Raw genomic sequence first — 17,325 nt, forward strand, 5'->3', positions numbered from 1 at the left:
ACAGTGTAGAGGGAGATTTACTCTGTATCTAACCCTGTGCTGTACCTGTCCTGGGAGTGTTTGATGGGGACAGTGCAGAGGGATCTTTACTCTGTATCTAACCCTGTGCTGTACCTGCCCTGGGAGTGTTTGATGGGGACAGTGTAGAGGAAGCTTTACTCTTTATCTAACCCTGTGCTGTACCTGTCCTGGGAGTGTTTGATGGAGACAGTGTAGAGGGAGCTTTACTCTGTATCTAACCCTGTGCTGTACCTGCCCTGGGAGTGTTTGATGGGGACAGTGTAGAGGGAGATGTACTCTGTATCTAACCCCGTGCTGTACCTGTCCTGGGAGTGTTTGATGGGGACAGTGTAGAGGGAGATTTACTCTGTATCTAACCCCGTGCTGTACCTGTCCTGGGAGAGTTTGATGGGGACAGTGTAGAGGGAGCTTTACTCTGTATCTAACCCCGTGCTGTACCTGTCCTGTGAGTGTTTGATGGGGACAGTGTAGAGGGAGCTTTACTCTGTATCTCACCCCGTGCTGTACCTGTCCTGGGAGTGTTTGATGGGGACAGTGTAGAGGGAGTTTACTCTGTATCTAACCCCCTGCTGTACCTGTCCATGGAGTGTTTGATGGGGACAGTGTAGAGGGATCTTTACTCTGTATCTAACCCTGTGCTGTACCAGCCCTGGGAGTGTTTGATGGGGACAGTGTAGAGGGAGCTTTACTCTGTATCTAACCCCGTGCTGTACCTGTCCTGGGAGTGTTTGATGGGGACAGTGTAGAGGGAGCTTTACTCTGTATCTAACCCTGTGCTGTACCTGTCCTGGGAGTGTTTGATGGGGACAGTGTAGAGGGAGCTTTACTCTGTATCTAACCCCGTGCTGTACCTGTCCTGGGAGTGTTTGACGGGGACAGTGTAGAGAGAGCTTTACTCTGTATCTAACCCCGTGCCGTACCTGTCCTGGGAGTGTTTGATGGGGACAGTGTAGAGGGAGATTTACTCTGTATCTAACCCCGTGCTGTACCTGTCCTGGGAGTGTTTGATGGGGACGGTGTAGAGGGAGTTTACTCTGTATCTAACCCCGTGCTGTACCTGTCCTGGGAGTGTTTGATGGGGACAGTGTAGAGGGAGCTTTACTCTGTATCTAACCCCGTGCTGTACCTGTCCTGGGAGTGTTTGATGGGGACGGTGTAGAGGGAGTTTACTCTGTATCTAACCCCGTGCTGTACCTGTCCTGGGAGTGTTTGATGGGGACAGTGTAGAGGGAGATTTACTCTGTATCTAACCCCGTGCTGTACCTGTCCTGGGAGTGTTTGATGGGGACGGTGTAGAGGGAGTTTACTCTGTATCTAACCCTGTGCTGTACCTGTCCTGGTATTTAAGCTCTCCATGTTTACAGTAAATTCTGCCTGAGTTCAATTTCAGTGTTATGTTCTCGGGAGCTGAATAAACAGACAAACACCTTCATGGCCATTGCCAATTATAACCTCCCTCGCAGATGCAAACATTTTTTCAGAGTGTGTAATTATGCTGCTGAGTTTAATTTGATTAATAAAGAAAGACTTCACCCCCAACTCAATAGTCCCACCTTAGTCTTCGTCCCTCTCTCTCTCCCAATCCTCTGTCTCTTTCTAACTCTCTGTCCCTTCTCCCTTTCCCCTCATCTGTCTTGCTGTTTCTCTCTCTCCCTCCTTTTTCTGTCTCTCCCTTTCTCTCTCTCCTCCTCTCTCTCTCCCTCTCTCTCTCTTTTTCTTTCTGTCTCTCTTGTCTTCACCTCTTTGCCTCTCTTTGTTTCTCTCTGTCTCTGTCTCTTCTCTCTTTTTCTGTTTCTCCCTTCTCCTTCTCTCTGACTCTGTATTTCTCCCAGTCACTCTCTGTCTCTCCCCCTTAGTCTCTATTTCTGTGTCTCTCGCTCCCTCTCTGTGTCTCTGTTTGTCACCCTCTCCTCCCAATTTATCTCAGACATACTCCATCCTCACCCCTCACTTTCTACGATTCTCAATTTTGATTCTCTCCCCTTCACCCTTCTCTCTCTCCATCACTCACCCCTCAATCTCTCCCTGTCCTTTTACTCACCCTCCCTCTCCCCTCACTCTCTCTCCCTCTCCCCTCACTCTCTCTCCCTCTCCCCTCACTCTCTCTCCCTCTCCCCTCACTCTCTCTCCTTCTCCCCTCACTCTATCTCCTTCTCCCCTCACCCACTCTCCCTCTCCCCTCACTCTCTCTCTCTCTGTCCCCTCACTCTCTCTCCTTCTCCCCTCACTCTCTCTCCTTCTCCCCTCACTCTCTCTCTCCATCACCTCATTCTCTCTCCCTGTCCCCTCACTCTCCCTCCCTGTCCCCTCACTCTCTCTCTCCATTCCCTCACTCTCTCTCCCTCTCCCCTCACTCTCTCTCCCTTTCCCCTCACTCTCTCTCTCCATCACCTCATTCTCTCTCCCTGTCCCCTCACTCTCCCTCCCTGTCCCCTCACTCTCTCTCCCTCTCCCCTCACTCTCTCTCCTTCTCCCCTCACTCTCTCTCCTTCTCCCCTCACTCTCTCTCCCTGTCCCCTCACTCTCTCTCCCTGTCCCCTCACTCTCCCTCCCTGTCCCCTCACTCTCTCTCTCCATTCCCTCACTCTCTCTCCCTCTCCCCTCACTCTCTCTCCCTTTCCCCTCACTCTCCATCCCCTCACTCTCCCTCCCTGTCCCCTCACTCTCGCTCCCTGTCCCCTCACTCTCGCTCCCTGTCCCCTCACTCTCGCTCCCTGTCCCCTCACTCTCGCTCCCTGTCCCCTCACTCTCCCTCCCTCTCCCCTCACTCTCTCTCCCTCTCCCCTCACTCTCTCTCCATCCCCTCACTCTCTCTCCCTGTCCCCTCACTCTCTCTCCCTCTCCCCTCACTCTCTCTCCCTCTCCCCTCACTCTCTCTCCTTCTCCCCTCACTCTCTCTCCTTCTCCCCTCACTCTCTCTCCTTCTCCCCTCACTCTCTCTCCTTCTCCCCTCACTCTCTCTCCCTGTCCCCTCACTCTCTCTCCCTCTCCCCTCACTCTCTCTCCCTCTCCCCTCACTCTCTCTCCTTCTCCCCTCACTCTCTCTCCTTCTCCCCTCACTCTCTCTCCTTCTCCCCTCACTCTCTCTCCCTCTCCCCTCACTCTCTCTCCCTCTCCCCTCACTCTCTCTCCATCCCCTCACTCTCTCTCCCTGTCCCCTCACTCTCTCTCCCTCTCCCCTCACTCTCTCTCCTTCTCCCCTCACTCTCTCTCCTTCTCCCCTCACTCTCTCTCCTTCTCCCCTCACCCACTCTCCCTCTCCCCTCACTCTCTCTCTCTGTCCCCTCACTCTCTCTCCTTCTCCCCTCACTCTCTCTCCTTCTCCCCTCACTCTCTCTCCTTCTCCCCTCACTCTCTCTCCTTCTCCCCTCACCCACTCTCCCTCTCCCCTCACTCTCTCTCTCTGTCCCCTCACTCTCTCTCCTTCTCCCCTCACTCTCTCTCCCTCTCCCCTCACTCTCTCTCCCTCTCCCCTCACTCTCTCTCCTTCTCCCCTCACTCTCTCTCCTTCTCCCCTCACACTCTCTCCCTCTCCCCTCACACTCTCTCCCTCTCCCCTCACTCTCTCTCCTTCTCCCCTCACACTCTCTCCTTCTCCCCTCACACTCTCTCCCTGTCCCCTCACTCTCTCTCCCTCTCCCCTCACTCTCTCTCCCTCTCCCCTCACTCTCTCTCCCTGTCCCCTCACTCTCTCTCCCTGTCCCCTCACTCTCTCTCCCTGTCCCCTCACTCTCTCTCCTTCTCCCCTCACTCTCTCTCCATCCCCTCACTCTCTCTCCCTCTCCCCTCACTCTCTCTCCCTCTCCCCTCACTCTCTCTCCTTCTCCCCTCACTCTCTCTCTCCATCCCCTCACTCTCTCTCTCCCTCTCCCCTCACTCTCTCTCCCTCTCCCCTCACTCTCTCTCCCTCTCCCCTCACTCTCTCTCCCTCTCCCCTCACTCTCTCTCCCTCTCCCCTCACTCTCTCTCCATCCCCTCACTCTCTCTCCCTGTCCCCTCACTCTCTCTCCCTGTCCCCTCACTCTCTCTCCCTGTCCCCTCACTCTCTCTCCCTCTCCCCTCACTCTCTCTCCCTCTCCCCTCACTCTCTCTCCCTGTCCCCTCACTCTCTCTCCCTGTCCCCTCACTCTCTCTCCTTCTCCCCTCACTCTCTCTCTCCATCCCCTCACTCTCTCTCCCTCTCCCCTCACTCTCTCTCCCTCTCCCCTCACTCTCTCTCCCTCTCCCCTCACTCTCTCTCCCTCTCCCCTCACTCTCTCTCCCTCTCCCCTCACTCTCTCTCCCTCTCCCCTCACTCTCTCTCCCTCTCCCCTCACTCTCTCTCCCTCTCCCCTCACTCTCTCTCCATCCCCTCACTCTCTCTCTCCCTGTCCCCTCACTCTCTCTCCCTGTCCCCTCACTCTCTCTCCCTGTCCCCTCACTCTCTCTCCCTGTCCCCTCACTCTCTCTCCCTCTCCCCTCACTCTCTCTCCCTGTCCCCTCACTCTCTCTCCCTCTCCCCTCACTCTCTCTCCCTCTCCCCTCACTCTCTCTCCCTCTCCCCTCACTCTCTCTCCTTCTCCCCTCACTCTCTCTCCTTCTCCCCTCACTCTCTCTCCCTGTCCCCTCACTCTCTCTCCCTGTCCCCTCACTCTCTCTCCCTGTCCCCTCACTCTCTCTCCCTGTCCCCTCACTCTCTCTCCCTCTCCCCTCACTCTCTCTCCCCTCACTCTCTCTCTCCATCCCCTCACTCTCTCTCTCCATCCCCTCACTCTCTCTCTCCATCCCCTCACTCTCTCTCTCCATCCCCTCACTCTCTCTCTCCATCCCCTCACTCTCTCTCTCTCCATCCCCTCACTCTCTCTCTCTCTGTCTCCTCACTCTCTCTCCCTCTCCCCTCACTCTCTCTCCCTCTCCCCTCACTCTCTCTCCCTCTCCCCTCACTCTCTCTCCCTCTCCCCTCACTCTCTCTCCCTTTCCCCTCACTCTCTCTCCATCCCCTCACTCTCTCTCTCCATCCCCTCACTCTCTCTCTCCATCCCCTCACTCTCTCTCTCCATCCCCTCACTCTCTCTCTCCCTGTCCCCTCACTCTCTCCCCCCTCATGTTTCACTCTCTCTTTGTCTCCTTCCCTCTTTGTCCCTCCCCCCCACCCTTCACTCTTCCACCGTCTCACTCCCTTTCTCTCGGTTTCTCTTCTCTTTCCCCTTCTCTCTCTCTTTCCTGCTTTTTTTATTCCTCTCTCTTACTCTCTCTGTCCCTCTTCCCTCACTCCCTGTCCCCTCTCTGTCTCACTCTCATGCCTCTCTCCCTCCTGTTTCTCCCCCTCAATCTCTCTCTCCCTCACCCTCTCCTCCCCTCACTCCCTCTCCCCTCACTGTCCCTCTCTCCTCGCTCCCTCTCTCATAGTCTCTCCCTCATTCCTCTCCCCTCACTCTCTCTCCCTCTGTCTCCCTGCCCCCTCTCTCCCCTCTTACTCTCTTGCCCACATCCCTCTCTCCTGTTTCCCTTTCTCCCCCATTCGCTCTTCCCCCACATTCCTTATCCCTCCTCTTTCTCTTCACTTTTGCTTTTTCTCTCCCTTACCTCCCTCTTCCTCCTCTCTCACACTCTCTCTCTCCCCCCTCACTCTCTCCCTGTCTCTCTCCTTGAGTGTCCCTCTCATCCCTTCCGGGTTGAGCTCCTGACGCCCTGTGTTTCTCTCTGCTCCCCCAGCATCGTCTGCAGGAAGTGTAAAGGTCACTGCCCGAAGGTTTGCCACGTGGGCACCAAGACGGTGGACTCGCTGGCCACTGCCCAGCACCTGGCCGAATGCACCGTCATCGAGGGCAACCTCATCGTCAACATCCGAGGGGGCAGTAAGTACCACCCTTCCCGGGGAAGGGGGCAGAGGTATTGGGGAGCACCATGTCGAGGGTGAAGGACGAGGAGGATTCAAACCTTAATGACACTCCTTCACACCAGTCCACTCTCACACCCAGCCCCAACGACCATCCGTCTCGCCCCCGAATATAGCCCCCTTGCTGCCCCACGTCTGGCTGGGGGTGGCAAGAGTGGGGGGGGGCCTGTTCCTGATGGTGTTGGGGTTCGGGAATTATCCCGAGGCCTGGGGACTGGGCCTGGGGTCTGTATCCTGACTTCGGGGATGGTCCAAAGGGAGGGATTGCGACCCCACAAACGGAGGGGGTGAGCCCTGCGGGTCTTGTGCAGGATGTCACTGATGGGCTAGTGGCAAGGGCGCAGTATACCTCCGATCCATGGAAACAGGGCCATGTTGGGTGCGCATCTGACCCTGGGAGTTGAGGTCTGGATATGAAGAGGATTCAAAATTTGTAGGAACCTCAGGGGGGCGGGGGGTGGGGGGTGGGGTGGGGCCAGCTAAAGGTGCTATAGAAATGCAAGTTGTTGTTGTGTCATGCGATCCTGAAGAGGATTGGGAATTTTTTAGGAACCAGCAGTGGATGACTAAAAAGCTGATATAGTGGGAGAAAATAGATTATGAAAATAAATTGGCAAGAAATATAAAAACCAGCAGCAAGAGCTTCTACGTGTATATGAAAAGAAAGAGAGTAGCTAAAGTGAGTGTGGGACACTTGGAGGATGTGACTGGAGAATTGATAACTGGGAACAGGGAAATGGCAGATAATTTAAACCAATATTTTGCGTCTGTCTTCATTGAGAACACTATAAACATTCCAAAGATATCAGATAAGCAAGGAGCTAATGGGAAGAAAGCTCTTGTAACAGTCTCTATCACGAGGGACAAAGTATTTGAGAAACTAATGGGACTAAAGGCAGACAAGTCTCCAGGACCTGATGGTCTGCATCCAAGGGTTTTAAAGGAATTGGCTGCAGAGATAGTGGAGGCATTGGTCGAAATATTCCAGAACTCACTGGATTCCGGGAGGGTCCCAGCGGTTGGAAAACTGCAAATGTGACACCCCTGTTCAAGAAGGGAGGGAGACAAAAAACAGGAAACTATAGGCCAGTCAGCCTAACATCTGTCATTGGGAAAATTCTAGAGTCCATTGTTAAGGAAGAAATGGCCAGACATTTAGAAAAGCTTAACACAATCAAACAGAGCCAACATGGTTTTGTGAAAGGGAAATCATGTTTGACAAATTTGCTAGAGTTCTTTGAGGATATAACAAGCAGAGTTGATAAAGGGGAACCGGTAGATGTAGTATATTTGGATTTCCAGATGGCATTTGATAAGGTGCCACATAAAAAGTTATTGCACAAGATGATTGCTCATGGTACTGGGGGTAATGTATTAGCATGGATTGAGGATTGGTTAACACAGAAGATAGAGAGTCGGATTAATGGGTCTTTTTCAGGTTGGAAAGACGTAACTAGTGGAGTGCCACAAGGATCAGTCCTAGGGCCTCAATTATTTACCACCTATATTAATGTCTAGGAGGAGGGGGCAGAGTGTAATGTATCCAAACTTGCCGATGATACAAAAATAGGTGGGAGAGCATGTTGTGATGAGGACATAAGGAATCTGCAAGGTTGAGTGAGTGGGCAAAAACTTGGCAGATGGTGTTTAATGCAGGAAAGTGTGAGGTCATGCACTTTGTGAAAAAGCAAAAGGCAGCCTATTATTTAAATGGAGAGAGACTCCAGAAAAGTGCAGCACAGAGAGATCTAGTGTTCTTGTGTATGAAACACAAAAAGTTATCATGCAGGCGCAGCAAGTAATTAAGAAGGCAAATGGAATTTTGGTCTGTATTGCTAGGAGGTTGGAGTTTAAAAATAGGGAAGTCTTGTTACAACTGTACAGGGTGTTGGTGAGGCTGTACCTGGAGCACTGTGTACAGTTTTGGTCCCCATATTTAAGAAAGGATATGCTGGCATTGGAGGCAGTTCAAAAGAGATTCACTAGGCTGATTCCTGGGATGAAGGGGTTGACTTATCAAGAACGGCTAAACAGGTTAGGCCTTTATTCATTAGAATTTAGAAGAATGAAGGGTGATCTTATTGAAACGTACAAGATCCTGAGGGAGCGTGACAAGGTAGATGTTGAGAAGATGTTTCCACTAGTGGGGGAATCTCGAACTAGGGGACATAGTCACAGAATAAGGGGACACTGATTTAGAACTGAGATGTGAAAGAATTTCTTCTCTCAGAGGGTACTGAATGACTGGAATTCTCTACCTCAGAGAGTTGTGGAGGCTAGATCACTGGAAGTATTTAAAAAAGAGGTAGATAGATTTTTGAAATATCGGGGAGTTGATGGCTATGAGGAGCTGGCGCGAAAGAGGAGTTGAGCCCTGGGGCAGATCAGCCATGATCTTACTGAATGGCGGGGGCAGGCTTGAGCGGCCGAATGGCCTACTCCCTCCCCCTGTTTCTTATGTTCAAAAGGTGGAAGAGGGATAAACACATCCTGACTCCCCAAAGCCTGTCCACCATCTACAAGGCACAAGTCAGGAGTGTGATGGAATACTTCCCACTTGACTGGATGAGTGCAGCTCCCACAACACTCAAGAAGCTCGACACCATCCAGGACAAAGCAGCCCCGCTTGATCGGCACCCCATCCACAAACATTCACTCCCTCCACCACCGACGCACAGGGGCAGCAGTGTGTGTACCATCTACAAGATGCACTGCAGCAACTCACCAAGGCTCCTTCAACAGCACCTTCCAAACCCACGACCTCTACCATCTAGAAGGACAAGGGCAGCAGACACATGGGGAACACCACCACCTGGAAGTTCCCCTCCGAGCCACTCACCATCCTGACTTGGAAATATATCGGCCGTTCCTTCACTGTCGCTGGGTCTAAAACCCTGGAACTCCCTCCCTAACAGCACGGTGGGAGTACCTACACCACAGGGACTGCAGCGGCTCAAGAAGGCGGTTCACCCACCACCTTCTCAAGGGGCAATTAGGGATGGGCAATAAATGCTGGCCTAGCCAGCAAAGCCCACATCCCGTGAATGAATAAAATAAAATAGATCATTCTTTTCCTCTCTCATCTGCCAACAGATAACCTCGCAGTGAAGTTGGAGATCTATCTGGGGCTGATTGAAACCATCACTGGCTTCCTGAAGATCAAACATTCCTTTGCTCTTGTATCTCTGAGCTTCTTCGCCAATCTAAAGCTCATTCAAGGGGATTCCATGGTCGATGGGTAAGAATCTGAGAACATTCCAGAGCTCTGTGGCGATTGCCATTTCCATGCCGGTTGTTCATTCCTCCTTCTCTAACAACTATCCTCAGTACCAGCTGAGACACTTGCCCTGTCTCCTCACCAACAGCCAGAAACTCAGCCATCCAGAGCTTGTTTTGCACATTCCCAATCCTTCATTATTCACTGGGGCCTACCTCTTTGCTCCGGTTCCTGCAGCGCGTCTCAAACATCCCCTCTTGTCCAGGTACTAAGACCTTTCTTGATAGTAGATTTATTAACAGAACGCAGTATTACATATGTGTCTTCTTCCTACCTCCCAACTCAGTGACCCAGCGGTCTCTCTTTATAAGTTCTCTAGGTGGTTAAATTAAACTATGCCCCTCACCAGCGTATCTTAACAATATAACTAACATAACATTAACACCCAGCATCTTATCATAGTATCATAGAACAGTACAGTGCAGAAGGAGGGGGTTGGGGGAAATAGCAGGGCAGAGAGAGCTGCTGGATTGCTCTACAAAAGAGCTGACACAGCCAAGATGGGCTGAATGGCCTACTTCTGTGCTCTACTGTACAATGATACTATAATAAGGCGGTGGGTGTTTATGGTCTGTTAATTATATTGTTAAGAAACACTGTTAAGGCCATTGTTTAATTAAGTACATAGAGCATTTATAAAGAGAGACCAATAGGTTGAGAAGTGTGAAGCAGACATAGGCAATGCTGCATTCAGTGAATAAATCCATTATCAAGAAAAGTATGTGTGCCTGGTTTCATACCTAACCAAATGGCTTGGAATTAATTCAACACTGGTGGCACATCCTTTAGAGAGAGGGCCATGGAAGGAGGCTGAAGGTTGATATTGGTCTCCCAGTGGGGGTGTAAAGCAAATAGGCACCGAGGAGGAGACAGGAGAGACTGAACTATACAATTTGGGGAAGGTTTGGTCCTGTAAGAGCCTCCACAGAGCAGTCCTCCACTGTTTAAATCTCCTGCTGGGTGTGATAGTGAGCGGCTGTGATAGTGAGCGGCTGTGATAGTGAGCGGCTGTGATAGTGAGCGGCTGTGATAGTGAGCGGCTGTGATAGTGGGTGGCTGTGATAGTGGGCGGCTGTGAGAGTGGGCGGGTGTGATAGTGGGCGGCTGTGATAGTGGGCGGGTGTGATAGTGGGCGGCTGTGATAGTGAGCGGGTGTGATAGTGAGTGGGTGTGATAGTGAGCGGGTGTGATAGTGAGCGGGTGTGATAGTGGGCGGGTGTGATAGTGGGCGGGTGTGATAGTGGGCGGGTGTGATAGTGGGCGGGTGTGATAGTGGGCGGGTGTGATAGTGAGCAGGAGTGATGGTGGGTGTGATAGTGGGCGGGTGTGATAGTGGGCGGGTGTGATAGTGAGCGGGTGTGATAGTGAGCGGGTGTGATAGTGAGCGGGTGTGATTGTGAGCGGGCGTGATAGTGGGCGGGCGTGATAGTGGGCGGGCGTGATAGTGGGCGGGCGTGATAGTGGGCGGGCGTGATAGTGGGCGGGCGTGATAGTGGGCGGGCGTGATAATGAGCGGCTGTGACGGTGAGCCGTTGTGACGGTGGGCGGGTGTGACGGTGGGCGGGTGTGACGGTGGGCGGGTGTGGTGGTGGGCGGGTGTGGTGGTGGGCGGGTGTGGTGGTGGGCGGGTGTGGTGGTGGGCGGGTGTGGTGGTGGGCGGGTGTGATGGTGGGCGGGTGTGATAGTGAGCGGGTGTGATAGTGAGCGGCTGTGATAGTGAGCGGCTGTGATAGTGAGCGGCTGTGATAGTGAGCGGCTGTGATAGTGAGCGGCTGGTGTGATTGTGAGTGGGTGTGATAGTGGGTGTGTGTGATAGTGAGCGGCTGTGATAGTGGGCGGGCGTGATAGTGGGCGGGCGTGATAGTGGGCGGGCGTGATAGTGGGCGGGCGTGATAGTGGGCGGGCGTGATAGTGGGCGGACATGATAGTGGGCGGGCGTGATAGTGGGCGGGCGTGATAGTGGGTGGGCGTGATAGTGGGCGGGTGTTATAGCGAGCAGTTGTGATAGTGGGTGGCTGTGATAGTGGGTGGGTGTGATAGTGAGTGGGTGTGATTGTGAGTGGGTGTGATAGTGGGTGTGTGTGATAGTGAGCGGCTGTGATAGTGGGTGAGTGTGATAGTGGGTGGGTGTGATAGTGGGTGGGTGTGATAGTGGGTGGGTGTGATAGTAGTGGGCGGGTGTGATAGTGGGCGGGTGTGATAGTGGGCGGGTGTGATAGTGGGCGGGTGTGATAGTGAGCGGGCCTGATAGTGAGTGGGCGTGATAGTGGGTGGGCGTGATAGTGGGCGGGTGTTATAGCGAGCAGTTGTGATAGTGGGTGGCTGTGATAGTGGGTGGGTGTGATAGTGAGAAGCTGTGATACTGAGCAGGTGTGATACTGAGATGGTGTGATAGTGGGTTGGTGTGATAGTGAGTGGGTGTGATAGTGGGCGGGTGTGATAGTGGGCGGGTGTGATAGTGGGCGGGTGTGATAGTGGGCGGGTGTGATAGTGGGCGGGTGTGATAGTGGGCGGGTGTGATAGTGGGCGGGTGTGATAGTGGGCGGGTGTGATAGTGGGCGCGTGTGATAGTGGGCGCGTGTGATAGTGGGCGGGTGTGATAGTGGGCGGGTGTGATAGTGGGCGGGTGTGATATTGAGGGGGTGTGATAGTGGGCGGGTGTGATTGTGAGCGGGTGTGATTGTGAGTGTGTGTGATAGTGGGTGGGTGTGATAGTAGTGGGCGTGATAGTGGGCGGGTGTGATAGTGGGCGGGTGTGATAGTGGGCGGGTGTGATAGTGGGCGGGCGTGATAGTGGACGGGCGTGATAGTGGGTGGGCGTGATAGTGGGCGGGTGTTATAGCGAGCAGTTGTGATAGTGGGTGGGTGTGATAGTGGGTGGGTGTGATAGTGAGAAGCTGTGATACTGAGCAGGTGTGATACTGAGATGGTGTGATAGTGGGTTGGTGTGATAGTGAGTGGGTGTGATAGTGAGTGGGTGTGATAGTGGGCGGGTGTGATAGTGAGCGGGTGTGGTAGTGGGCGGGTGTGATAGTGGGCGGGTGTGATGGTGGGCGGGTGTGATGGTGGGCGGGTGTGATGGTGGGCGGGTGTGATGGTGGGCGGGTGTGACGGTGGGCGGGTGTGACGGTGAGCGGCTGTGACGGTGAGCCGTTGTGACGGTGGGCGGGTGTGACGGTGGGCCGGTGTGACGGTGGGCGGGTGTGACGGTGGGCGGGTGTGACGGTGGGCGGGCGTGATAGTGGGCGCATGTGATAGTGGATGGGTGTGATAGTGAGCAGGAGTGATAGTGGGTGGGTGTGATAGTGAGCGGGTGTGATAGTGAGCAAGTGTGGTAGTGGGTGGGTGTGATAGTGAGCAGGAGTGATAGTGTGTTGGTGTGATAGTGAGCGGCTGTGATAGTGAGCGGCTGTGATAGTGAGCGGCTGTGATAGTGAGCGGGTGTGATAGTGGGCGGGTGTGATAGTGGGCGGGTGTGATAGTGGGCGGGTGTGATAATGAGCAGGTGTGACGGTGAGCGGCTGTGACGGTGAGCCGTTGTGACGGTGGGCGGGTGTGACGGTGGGCGGGTGTGACGGTGAGCGGCTGTGACAGTGAGCCGTTGTGACGGTGGGCGGGTGTGACGGTGGGCGGGTGTGACGGTGGGCGGGTGTGACGGTGGGCGGGCGTGATAGTGGGCGCAAGTGATAGTGGATGGGTGTGATAGTGAGCAGGAGTGATAGTGGGTGGGTGTGATAGTGAGCGGGTGTGATAGTGAGCAAGTGTGGTAGTGGGTGGGTGTGATAGTGAGCAGGAGTGATAGTGTGTTGGTGTGATAGTGAGCGGCTGTGATAGTGAGCGGGTGTGATAGTGGGCGGGTGTGATAGTGGGCGGGTGTGATAGTGGGCGGGTGTGATAGTGGGCGGGTGTGATAGTGGGCGGGTGTGATAATGAGCAGGTGTGACGGTGAGCGGCTGTGACGGTGAGCCGTTGTGACGGTGGGCGGGTGTGACGGTGGGCGGGTGTGACGGTGGGCGGGTGTGACGGTGGGCGGGTGTGACGGTGGGCGGGCGTGATAGTGGGCGCATGTGATAGTGGATGGGTGTGATAGTGAGCAGGAGTGATAGTGGGTGGGTGTGATAGTGAGCGGGTGTGATAGTGAGCAAGTGTGGTAGTGGGTGGGTGTGATAGTGAGCAGGAGTTATAGTGTGTTGGTGTGATAGTGAGCGGGTGTGATGGTGTGTGGGTGTGATGGTGGGCGGGTGTGATGGTGGGCGGGCGTGATAGTGGGCACATGTGATAGTGGATGGGTGTGATAGTGAGCAGGAGTGATAGTGGGCGGGTGTGATAGTGAGCGGGTGTGATAGTGAGCGGGTGTGATAGTGAGCAAGTGTGATAGTGAGCAAGTGTGATAGTGAGCGGGTGTGATAGTGAGCGGGTGTGATAGTGAGCGGGTGTGATAGTGAGCGGGTGTGATAGTGAGCGGGTGTGATAGTGAGCGGCTGTGATAGTGAGCGGCTGTGATAGGGAGCGGCTGTGATAGGGAGCGGCTGTGATAGTGAGTGGCTGTGATAATGAGCGGCTGTGATACTGAGCAGGTGTGATAGTGAGTGGCTGTGATAGTGGGTGGGTGTGATGCAGATCGGGTGTGATAATGTGCGGCTGTGATAATGTGCGGCTGTGATAATGTGCGGCTGTGATAGCGTGCGGCTGTGATAGCGTGCGGCTGTGATAGCGTGCGGCTGTGATAGCGGGCGGCTGTGATAGCGGGCGGCTGTGATAGCGGGCGGCTGTGATAGCGGGCGGCTGTGATAGCGGGCGGCTGTGATAGCGGGCGGCTGTGATAGCGGGCGGCTGTGAAAGCGGGCGGGTGTGAAAGCGGGCGGGTGTGAAAGCGGGCGGGTGTGAAAGCGGGCGGGTGTGATAGTGGGCGGGTGTGATAGTGGGCGGGTGTGATAGTGGGCGGGTGTGATAGTGGGCGGGTGTGATAGTGGGCGGGTGTGATAGTGGGCGGGAGTGATAGTGGGTGGGAGTGATAGTGGGTGGGAGTGATAGTGGGTGGGAGTGATAGTGGGTGGGAGTGATAGTGGGCGGGTGTGATAGCGGGCGGGTGTGAAAGCGGGCGGGTGTGATAGTGGGTGGGTGTGATAGTGAGCGGGTGTGATAGTGAGCGAGTGTGATAGTGGGTGTGTGTGATAGTGAGCAGGAGTGATAGTGTGTGGGTGTGATAGTGGGCGGGTGTGATAGTGGGCGGGTGTGATAGTGGGCGGGTGTGATAGTGGGCGGGTGTGATAGTGGGCGGCTGTGATAGTGGGCGGCTGTGATAGTGGGCGGCTGTGATAGTGGGCGGCTGTGATAGTGGGCGGCTGTGATAGTGGGCGGCTGTGATAGTGAGCGGCTGTGATAGTGAGCGGCTGTGATAGTGAGCGGCTGTGATAGTGAGCGGCTGTGATAGGGAGCGGCTGTGATAGGGAGCGGCTGTGATAGGGAGCGGCTGTGATAGTGAGTGGCTGTGATAATAAGCGGCTGTGATACTGAGCAGGTGTGACAGTGAGTGGCTGTGATAGTGGGTGGGTGTGATGCTGAGCGGGTGTGATAATGTGCGGCTGTGATAGCGTGCGGCTGTGATAGCGTGCGGCTGTGATAGTGAGTGGCTGTGATAGCGAGTGGCTGTGATAGTGGGCGGGTATGATAGTGAGCGGGTGTGATAGTGGGCGGGTGTGATAGTGGGCGGCTGTGATAGCGGGCGGGTGTGATAGCGTGCGGCTGTGATAGCGGGCGGCTGTGATAGTGGGCGGCTGTGATAGCGGGCGGGTGTGATAGCGTGCGGCTGTGATAGCGGGCGGCTGTGATAGCGGGCGGCTGTGATAGCGGGCGGGTGTGATAGCGTGCGGCTGTGATAGCGGGCGGCTGTGATAGCGGGCGGCTGTGATAGCGGGCGGGTGTGAAAGCGGGCGGGTGTGATAGTGAGCGGGTGTGATAGTGAGCGAGTGTGATAGTGGGTGTGTGTGATAGTGAGCAGGAGTGATAGTGTGTGGGTGTGATAGTGAGCGGCTGTGATAGTGAGCGGCTGTGATAGTGGGCGGCTGTGATAGTGAGCGGCTGTGATAGTGAGCGGCTGTGATAGGGAGCGGCTGTGATAGGGAGCGGCTGTGATAGTGAGCGGCTGTGATAGGGAGCGGCTGTGATAGTAGGTGGGTGTGATAGTGAGCGGCTGTGATAGTGAGCGGCTGTGATAGTGGGCGGCTGTGATAGTGAGCGGCTGTGATAGGGAGCGGCTGTGATAGTGAGCGGCTGTGATAGGGAGCGGCTGTGATAGTGAGCGGCTGTGATAGTGTGTGGGTGTGATAGTGAGCGGCTGTGATAGGGAGCGGCTGTGATAGTGAGCGGCTGTGATAGGGAGCGGCTGTGATAGTGAGCGGCTGTGATAGTGTGTGGGTGTGATAGTGAGCGGCTGTGATAGGGAGCGGCTGTGATAGTGAGCGGCTGTGATAGGGAGCAGCTGTGATAGTAGGTGGGTGTGATAGTGAGCGGCTGTGATAGTGAGCGGCTGTGATAGTGAGCGGGTGTGATAGTGGGCGGGTGTGATAGTGAGCGGCTGTGATAGTGTGTGGGTGTGATAGTGAGCGGCTGTGATAGGGAGCGGCTGTGATAGTGGGCGGCTGTGATAGTGGGCGGCTGTGATAGTGGGCGGGTGTGATAGTGTGTGGGTGTGATAGTGGGCGGGTGTGATAGTGAGCGGGTGTGATAGTGGGCGGGTGTGATAGTGAGCGGGTGTGATAGTGAGCGGGTGTGATAGTGAGCGGGTGTGATAGTGAGCGGGTGTGATAGTGGGCGGGTGTGATAGTGGGCGGGTGTGATAGTGGGCGGGTGTGATAGCGGGCGGGTGTGATAGCGGGCGGGTGTGATAGCGGGCGGGTGTGATAGCGGGCGGGTGTGATAGCGGGCGGGTGTGATAGCGGGCGGGTGTGATAGCGGGTGGGAGTGATAGTGGGCGGGTGTGATAGCGGGCGGGTGTGATAGCGGGCGGGTGTGATAGCGGGCGGGTGTGATAGCGGGCGGGTGTGATAGCGGGCGGGTGTGATAGCGGGCGGGTGTGATAGCGGGCGGGTGTGATAGTGGGCGGGAGTGATAGTGGGCGGGTGTGATAGTGGGCGGGTGTGATAGTGGGTGGGAGTGATAGTGGGCGGGTGTGATAGTGGGCGGGTGTGATAGCGGGCGGGTGTGATAGCGGGCGGGTGTGATAGCGGGCGGGTGTGATAGCGGGCGGGTGTGATAGCGGGCGGGTGTGATAGCGGGCGGGTGTGATAGTGGGCGGGTGTGATAGTGGGTGGGAGTGATAGTGGGCGGGTGTGATAGTGGGCGGGTGTGATAGTGGGCGGGTGTGATAGCGGGCGGGTGTGATAGTGGGCGGGTGTGATAGTGGGTGGGAGTGATAGTGGGCGGGTGTGATTGTGAGCAGGTGTGATAGTGGGTGCATGTGATAGTGAGCGGCTGTGATAGTGGGTGTGTGTGAAAGTGGGTGTGTGTGATAGTATTGGGCGTGATAGTGGGCGGGTGTGATAGTGGGTGGGTGTGATAGTAGTGGGCGTGATAGTGGGCGGGTGTAATAGTGGGTGGGTGTGATAGTGAGCGGCTATGATAGTGAACGGCTGTGATAGTGAGTGGCTGTGATAATAAGCGGCTGTGATACTGAGCAGGTGTGACAGTGAGTGGCTGTGATAGTGGGTGGGTGTGATGCTGAGCGGGTGTGATAATGTGCGGCTGTGATAGTGGGCAGGTATGATAGTGAGCGGGTTTGATAGTGGGCGGCTGTGATAGTGAGCGGGTGTGATAGTGGGCGGGTGTGATAGTGGGCGGGTGTGATAGTGGGCGGGTGTGATAGTGGGTGGGTGTGATAGTGGGCGGGTGTGATAGTGGGCGGGTGTGATAGTGGGCGGGTGTGATAGTGGGCGGGTGTGATAGTGGGCGGGTGTGATTGTGAGCAGGTGTGATAGTTGGTGCATGTGATAGTGAGCGGCTGTGATAGTGGGTGTGTGTGATAGTGGGTGTGTGTGATAGTATTGGGCGTGATAGTGGGCGGGTGTGATAGTGGGTGGGTGTGATAGTAGTGGGCGTGATAGTGGGCGGGTGTAATAGTGGGTGGCTGTGATAGTGGGTGGGTGTGATA

At 55.1% G+C, this 17,325-nt stretch overlaps 1 protein-coding gene across 1 annotated transcript in view; it reads left to right on the plus strand.

Moving 5' to 3' along the window:
- Positions 1-17,325, plus strand: part of LOC121272901 (insulin-like growth factor 1 receptor) — a 163,914-nt gene that overhangs the window by 61,484 nt on the left and 85,105 nt on the right. The window contains exons 4-5 of the mRNA XM_041179739.1: positions 5,706-5,858; positions 8,993-9,137. Coding sequence (XP_041035673.1) covers positions 5,706-5,858; positions 8,993-9,137 — 298 coding nt within the window. The remainder of the gene's footprint in view (positions 1-5,705; positions 5,859-8,992; positions 9,138-17,325) is intronic.

The sequence above is a fragment of the Carcharodon carcharias genome, chromosome 36 (genome assembly GCF_017639515.1).
Source record: "Carcharodon carcharias isolate sCarCar2 chromosome 36, sCarCar2.pri, whole genome shotgun sequence".
In the NCBI taxonomy this organism is placed as follows: domain Eukaryota; kingdom Metazoa; phylum Chordata; class Chondrichthyes; order Lamniformes; family Lamnidae; genus Carcharodon; species Carcharodon carcharias.